At 43.5% G+C, this 8,317-nt stretch overlaps 1 protein-coding gene across 1 annotated transcript in view; it reads left to right on the top strand.

Moving 5' to 3' along the window:
- dpy19l3 (dpy-19 like C-mannosyltransferase 3) overlaps nucleotides 1–8,317 on the top strand; it is an 85,789-nt gene that overhangs the window by 25,883 nt on the left and 51,589 nt on the right. The window contains exons 8-13 of the mRNA XM_020605894.1: nucleotides 228–364; nucleotides 1,224–1,355; nucleotides 2,674–2,775; nucleotides 3,256–3,329; nucleotides 4,075–4,233; nucleotides 6,056–6,184. Coding sequence (XP_020461550.1) covers nucleotides 228–364; nucleotides 1,224–1,355; nucleotides 2,674–2,775; nucleotides 3,256–3,329; nucleotides 4,075–4,233; nucleotides 6,056–6,184 — 733 coding nt within the window. The remainder of the gene's footprint in view (nucleotides 1–227; nucleotides 365–1,223; nucleotides 1,356–2,673; nucleotides 2,776–3,255; nucleotides 3,330–4,074; nucleotides 4,234–6,055; nucleotides 6,185–8,317) is intronic.

Here is an 8,317-nt window from a genome sequence, read left to right as displayed (position 1 = left end):
CAAATTTCCTAGTACCTGTTAAAAGATGAGCTGCAGCATTTTGGACCATTTGAAGATGAGTTAGAGACAACAGATTAACACTGAGGTATAATGCATTACAATAGTCAAGTCTAGAGGTTATAAAAGCATGAGTTGCAATCTCAAAATCCTTAAAAGAAAGAAATGACTTGAAGAAAGAATGAGTTGAAGAATTTAACACCAGTGTGTTTGTCTGCGTTTCCTTCTGTAGAAGGTGCTGGTGTGGCTGATCTATGTGACAACGTTTTGTTTCTGTCTGACGTGGCAGTTCAACCAATTCATCTTACTTGTTCAAGCTCTCATCATATACACCATGGACTGTTTTGACCTCTTAACAACTACACAGGTATGACCAGTAAAGTGGAGGTGAATGGAACTTAATTTGCAGCTATTGTATATGTGTTGTTCATTTTTCAAATAAAACTGGTTTAGGGCATGTAGAAACAGCACCTGAACCTCAAGAGAGGCAGCTGGGAGTGTTTTTCTTCTGTTTTGGGAGATGTGCTGTGCACTAGTGACTCTAGCATGTCATACTGTATACACACTTTTTTTGGGGGCGGCTGTGGCTCAGGAAGTAGAGCGAGTTGTTTACTGAAGGATTAGCGGTTCGATTCCTGGCTTGTCCAGTCAACATGTCGAGGTGTCCTTGAGCAAGACACTGAACCCCCAGTTGCTCCCGGCGATGTCACTGGTGTGTGAATGTGTGAGCGTTTGGGAGTATGATTGGGTGAATGACCAAGTAGCGTGAAAGAGCTTTGAGTGTGCTGTAAAGGATAAAAAGGCGCTATACAGGTATAAGACCAATTACCATATTTTTTGCCCTAGAAAAAAACACAGTGTGCTTTTAAGATTGTTAAGAGTAGAAAGTAGAATGGAAGCAAGACAGAAAGTGGAAGGTAGTTATCCTAGGTTGCTATCGTTACCAGACTGTCAAAACTCAGACTGAGGACAGTCACTTTAGTCCTGTAGCCTCAGCTTTCTGTTACAACTTTTTCTTACTTGAAGAAGAACTGTTTCTGTTTTTACTAACTGTGATATTGTAGTATTTTTATACACCAATGGAAACGTACTCTTTCCTTGATGGCATCTGCAGTCATGCGGCATGAGGGGTACTGCCTGATATCAGGCAAGCAATCGATTAAATTTGATATCACACACTTTAACTGCTCAGATTGTTTCACACCACAATGTGTGTGTCTCTACAGGTGACAACTCTGTACCTTGTTCAAGTGAGTGGCCTGCTGAGTGTGTGGCTCCTCCAGTTCTGTAACTCCATGATACTGGGATCGCTCGTCCTTAGTTTCATCGTAGCTGCACTCTTTATCAGACACTGCCAGGTTAGTGTGTGTGTATGTTGTTTACAAAGCACAGATGGAAGATTAACCTGCAATGATGCAAAGAGGCTTGTGCTGCTGTCAGGTTTTGCAGAAGATAATATCAATTTGTCTGCTGGAGACATGTTTCTGTTTCTCTAAATGTAGTTAAATCTGATCTTATAGGAGTAAAAACTAAAGAAACATTTAATGGTACAGGGTGAAAACATGATAGAGAGAAAGATGAAGGAAGGTTGGCAATAAGAAATGGGGAGAGAAAGATTTCATTTCTGGTTCAAAATAATTTGGGTATAGTAACTACGTGCTGTAATTGTGAAACGGTTGATTATTTCCATGTATACACTATCCTAATATGTTTTAGAGTTGTGGACTCGAGTCACATGACTTGGACTTGGACTTGGAAGTCAGACTTGAATTGTAAATTTAATGACTTTAGACTGAACTTGCAACTCAACTTGGACTTTAACATCCAATAACTTGTAACTTCACGTGGACTTGAGCCTTTGACATGGAATGACTTGACTAGTTCATCACAAGCCCAAATATTAACATGCATGTTATGAAAAAGTGTGCAGCATATCAACTCTTCATATTACTGACACCAAATGGAACTTTGAATCAGTCCCACAGTAGCCAATCACGTTGCCCAGGCAAGAGGAAAAATATTCAACATCAACTTGTAGCTGCTGAATATTAATGAGCAAAACGGAACTCTTGATTGCTGTCGTGCTATTGTGCGAGCTGGTGCACACATCACTTACAAATACAGTAAGTACAGATACTTGGCCAAAAATCTTTTATCATATGCCAAACACCATTTGACATTCATCTCCTGTGAAACCCCAACCCGAGTTACTAGATTAACATACCAAGGTACACCTGATCATTTTGATTTTGATTTCAGTAATAAATACACATTTTGAAAAGCGTTAATTAATACTGTAAATGTGCTAAACTAACTGGCATAAGACTTGCTAAGAACCTGAAAGTTTAGGAGTTTGACTTAGGACTTGTTGAGCTTGTCTTCAGACATCACAGCAAAGACTTGAGACTTGCTTGTAAAACACTTACTTTGTCCCACCTCGGTGTTAAATTGTATAAACTGGCTTATTACTATTTTATCATCTGAAAATACTCAAATGCCAAATTTGTTACGCCATGTCAAGACTAAGAGAGATGCATGTACCGAACAGTGTGTGTGCAAGGGATGATGTATGTCCACTGTGTGTCTGCTTTCCTCATGTTTCTTAATGTAAAAGTGCTTTGCAGTAGAACAGATGTACTGACATACTGTATCTCTTCCTGCTGTCTGCTCATGCAGTCTGGTCTGAAGACAGGAAGTCTGCTGGTTCGTCTGGGCAAACTGCTTCTCCACAGCACCATGGTTTTATTCCTCACCGTCACCATCAACTACCTGGCCAAGGTGTTGCTCCTCCCCTTCGTCCCTTGCCCCTGCCTTTCCTTTCTCATTTCCTCCTCCCTGTGTCAATCCTCTTACCTCATTTGCTTATTCTTTGCTTCCTTTCCTTCCTTTCCTTCTCTTGTCCCCTTGTATGTTTTCTTTTCACTCTTGCTCTCCTTTCCTCTCTCCAGCCCCTCCATCCTCTTTTCTCCTTAGTTGCCTGCTATGCTCTTTTAATTTCTGTTTTTGTTCTCTCTGTACCTCTGATCTCTCTCCCTCCCCTCCCCTCCCCTCCCCTCCTTGCTCTGGTGTTCCCACTGCTTTCGACTGCAGCCCTCCTCTCCACCTCCTCAGTTTTGTATATATTTAAAACTCATAGGCATGATGTGAGCTCACCACATGTTCTCAGCTTGGTTTATTTACTTATTTATACATCTCAGCATGCTGATCTTTGCCCCTGGCAAGATGACCTTATCTGCGTTTGTGTGTTTATGTTTACAGAAAGCGCTTCAGCTCAGATCAGATGAACACATCTTTAAATTCATCAAGTCAAAGTTTGCCCTGGGGCCAACAAGGTATGAACACACACTCAGAGACACACACAAACACAGTCATGTGCTCTTGTTCTTGAGCACAGTCACATACCGCTCTTTTAAGACCAGATTTTGACTTAAGGAACTCAAGGACATGCTGTCACACATTAGTGCATACACAAGGTTTGCACAGTGCGCACACGTCTTGACTTGATCCAGCTTGACTATATTATTCACTAATCACCAGTGTTGTAGCAGCTGGCGTGTTGGTGTGTGTGAATAATAGATGGCGGGGTTACGCCAGCAGGCCTCCCATCGATTAGCCCAGCCACTAGATAGCTGCTGTGGTGTGGCAGATAGCACAGCTCACAGCCCAGTGCCACACGGCTATCCCTTCAATTTTTCAGGAGGCTGTGGAAAATGCAACACATAGTCTACACTCTGTCTCTGCCTCTTCGTCGGTTTCTGTTTCTCACTTGCTGACACTTACACTATTTCTTCCCTCCAACGGTTTCTTTTTTATCCCTTGAGGTTTGCACTGTTTTGTGATATCTCAATTCTCAGTGCAGTCCCTTATCAGCAGGGCTGTGTATCAGAAGCATTATTGCCAATGTATTTCACACACACGCACACACAAAAACTAATTTTATACGGTATATTCATGCAATTATTAGCATTTGTGTCTTTTTTCTGTCAACCTGATAACCTGTCTGTCCTTCCTTTTCTTTCATTCTACCTCCACTGCCTCCCTCTCTCTCTCCCCATCCATTCACCTCCCTTCCTGCAGGGATTTTGATGCCAATCTGTATTTGTGTGAGGAGGCCTTCGGCCTGCTGCCGCTCGACACACTGGAACGACTGGCTGGTAGCCTGCTGCTGTACCCCTATGTCCTCACACTGCTGCTCCTCAGCGGCATGCTGGCAGTGGCCGCACTGCGGAACCTGAGGTAGGTGATGGCCAAACAGGAGGTAAGGGAGGGAGCAATGGAAGGGGAAGATGCAGTTGGCAACTCTGTGTTGGAGCAAGTATATAGTAATATACCTGTAATGTTGAAATATAATTTCCACATTGTTCCTTTCTCTTACATCCATTGTGTTAATGTTGACTACTGAAGTTTGTGGGTGTGGGCATTCACACGCCCATCAAAAACAAAGGCACTGATTTCTTTGGTCACCTTTGTTTTGTTGCACAATCTTCAGGCCAGCTTTTATATAGTCGCTGTTCACTTATGTGTTTGGCTTCTTATATAAGTGGTCTGTCATCCAGTAAATTGACTGATAGTAACAGCAGACCAGGAAGATTAGTTTATTAGGCTTTACGCACCACAGCTGGAGAGGAGCTCACTTCTGTGGTGCTTCTATGTGCCTTTGAGTCCCGTCACTGTTTCAGTGCCATCAGCATTGTTTCTATATGCACCAGACAGTTATGCTGAGTAAAATAAATAGCTCTGTTACTTCAACACTGTGTGCTACCTGCCCAGCACCAAACTGTGGACAGAGAGTGTGACTAGATAGTGAAAACAGTGGCACATTTAGCAGATAAAGAGCAAGAGAATTCCCTAAGAACTTGGTATAAAGCTAAGCAGAGCTAAATGGAGTGTGAACATCAAGCTTGCATTAATGAGATGGACAGATAAATACTGATGTTGCTCTGTGTCTGCTGTATGTGTAAATAAGCAACTGTATGTCAACATAAGTGTTGCATTTACTGCTCGTTTCAAAAATCAGCTAATGTAGGTTTAACATATTGTAGGACTGAAATAGTTGTCTAAGTACTTCTTAATCATTCCCTTTAATATAATTATACAGTGACCAGAAGGGCTATTTAAAAATCTGTTTATAACAAAAAAACTAAATATGAAGCATAGTCACACTTTTGAACACAATCTATGATCTACACAAAATTCTAAATCATATGTTTATACAATACACTTTGCACTTTATACAGTACATTTAATTGTGCAACAAAATGATCTCTCAGATTAGCACTTTGTGTCAAACTGTAGTTGGTATTTAATCCTCAAATTTGCCAGTGATAAACAGCTGAGTGTGCATCCTTATTGGAAACTGTTCAAAAGAGGCAGTGAAGTCTAAATGAAGGGAGAGGGTCAGCACTGGCAGAGAGCAAGGGAAGTTTAGAAATAGACACCTGTATAGCTATCATGAGGCAGAGACCCAGTCACAGTGGTAGGCACTGTCCCCGTGTCTCCGTCTCACATCACTGCAGAGCAGTAATGGTACTGTTGCTTCATGCTTTGGAAAACACAACATTCATTCTGTCTGCTGCTTCTCCAAGCTTCATTTGCCTGTGGTGCAAGATGAACCGCATTGAACTAATCACATTAGCATTTCAACTTGTGCTCTGCTGTTGAAGGGTAGAATACTAACCTTATAGAACAAAGGCCTATTTGCCACTTCAGAAATTAATGTAATCCAGTTTACCTCACCTCACATAGAAGGAAGAGTTCGATTGGATTTGTATTCAAATGGAGGACAGCGTCCGTCTAATTCGGTGTGGGAGGTCAAATTGTGGTAGTGACATCACTTTCCTCGAGCTTTCATCTGTTTGTCTGTGTGCTGACTCCTGCAGACAGAAACGGTTGTGGGGGTGCATCACCGTGTGTCTGCTTGTGTGCAAACAGCTAATGAAATCTGAATAATATCAGTTCCACCCACCTACCCTTCTGCCTCTCTTCTCAAGCATCTGGCTGTAATGTTTTATGTATTGATGTTGTCTTTTGTCTTGCTGCTTTTTTTGTTGCTCGGCAGGCCTAAAGGAAGCTCAGCTGAGGAGAGGAAAGGAGCTGGAGAGGTGCGAATGGAGGCTTTTCGTCCAGATGTGACTTATAATCTGTTGCATACACTGTTCTATGGCCTCTTGGCTTTTAGCACTATGAGGTGAGCTCATGCACACACACATGTATTTGCAGGATCATATATGGAGTCACCTGATTGACACGTTGTTCTTGGCTTTTAGCACTATGAGGTGAGCACATGCACACACACATGTATTTGCAGGGTCATATATGGAGTCACCTGATTGACATGTTGCCAAATACTTACATTGGTATAATTCCAAGATGGGGGCTTTATACATGTGCTTTTCTTCTTGACAACTTTACTGTGCATGCTTGTGAGCAGATGCTAAAATCCAAGTACCTCTTAAATTCTTTTCATCCAATGTTTGAATGGTCCACTTTAGCGTCGATCAGCCACTCACACCAAGCACCATCCTATATTGCGTTAGTATGTCAGATAGATTGACGACTTCCGGCGCCGCACGGATTGGCAGCGAATTCCAGCAGCTCTGTCCTCTTTTGTGCTTTCCGTGTTTGCTTTGTGTTATACTTCTTCTGTAGGCCTCTGGAGCAGTGCTACCAGGAGTACAACTTTTTATTGCGTTTACATTATGTTTTATACTTTTTTTCGCGAGCTCCCGAGTTGGGGACTCCGGGAGCAGTGGCCCCATTGTTCACACTCGAGACCAGCAGCTCGCCCTCGAGAAGCTGGAGATTCCCATGGAGACACGACGCAAAATGCGAGGCTGTAGGGCTGGAGTAAAGCAAGGAAACGGAAGTACAAAAAGTGTCTACCATCTATCGTTATGGGAAACGTGCGGTCCCTCTCCAACAAGATGGACGAGCTAACAGCGCTAACAAGAGTGGAAAAGGTGTACAGGGAGAGTAGCATGATGTGTTTCACCGAGACCTGGATGAACAAGGACATTTCTGATTCTGTGGTCTCCCTACATGGATTCACACTAGTGCAGATCGAAGCGCAGCAGAGGGCGGAAAGAAGGGGGGGGGTTAGCTGTGTACATAAATAACAGATGGTGCAATCCCGGACATGTTACTGTTAAAGAAAAATTCTGTAGCAGAGACATTGAACTATTAGCTGTCAGTGCACGGCCATACTATATTCCCAGGGAGTACTCTCATGTAATCGTGGTGACGGTGTACATAAATCCCTCCGCCGATGCTACTGCGGCATGCGAGCGTGCAGAGCACCGTGTCTCAGCTGCAGACACAACACCCACATGCTTTAATCCTCATCTCAGGGGACTTTAACCATGCCTCCCTCCCCTTCTCTACCACCCTCCCTAACTTCAAACACTATGTGAATTGACACACGAGGGACAATAAAACTCTGGACCTACTGTATGAAAGTGCCAGTGAGCAGCTGAGAGACTGTTTTAACACCACAGACTGGGACATCCGCTGTAGTCCTCATGGAGAGGACATAGACGGCCTCACACACTGTGTTTTGGATTACATAAACTTCTGTGTGGAAAATATGGTGCCATCCAGAAGAGTATGGTGTTTTCCCAATAACAAGCCATGGGTGAGCCCCGAGTTAAAAGTACTGCTAAATGAGAAGAAGAGGGCTTTCCTCTCACGGGACAAGGAGGAGGTGAGCAGAGTGCAGCGGGAACTAAAGTACATGATCCAGAGGTGCAAGGCTAGCTACAGGAAGAAGCTGGAGCAGAGCATGGAAAATAACAACGTGCGTGAGGAGTGGAGAGGCCTAAAACACATCTCAGGTCATAGTAAAAGTGGTGATGGTCACCAGGTCACGGGGAACAAGGCCTGGGCAAATGAACTGAATCTGTTTTTTAACAGATTTGAGTCTACCCAGTCCTTGGCCTCTACTGTGCCAGCCCCCCATCAAACAGTACATGATGTATTTCCTGGTAATAAATTCCTCAGCTGTTTAGGAGTCTGATGGCAGAGGGAAAGAAAGAGTTTTTCAGTCTAGTGGTCCTGAATTTCACACTTCTGAACCTCCGGCCAGAAGGTAGGGAGGCGAACAGTCCATGCTGGGGGTGAGTGGGATCTTTGAGGATAGAGGCAGCTTTCCTACGCACCCTACAGTGATAAATGGTCTGCAGAGAGGGCAGTGGAGTCCTGGTGATCTTCTCCGCAGTCTTTACCACTCTCTGTAGGCGCTTGCGGTCCATAGCAGTAGTGCTGCCGTACCAGACAGTGATGCAGCTGGTCAAGATGCTCTCAATGATGCAGCTGTAGAAGTTGC

The sequence above is a fragment of the Monopterus albus genome, unplaced genomic scaffold (assembly GCF_001952655.1).
Source record: "Monopterus albus unplaced genomic scaffold, M_albus_1.0 scaffold73.1, whole genome shotgun sequence".
NCBI classification, from domain to species: Eukaryota; Metazoa; Chordata; class Actinopteri; order Synbranchiformes; family Synbranchidae; genus Monopterus; species Monopterus albus.
The sequence above is the reverse complement of the archived record's forward strand: the minus strand, read 5'-3'. Positions and strand labels throughout refer to the sequence as shown.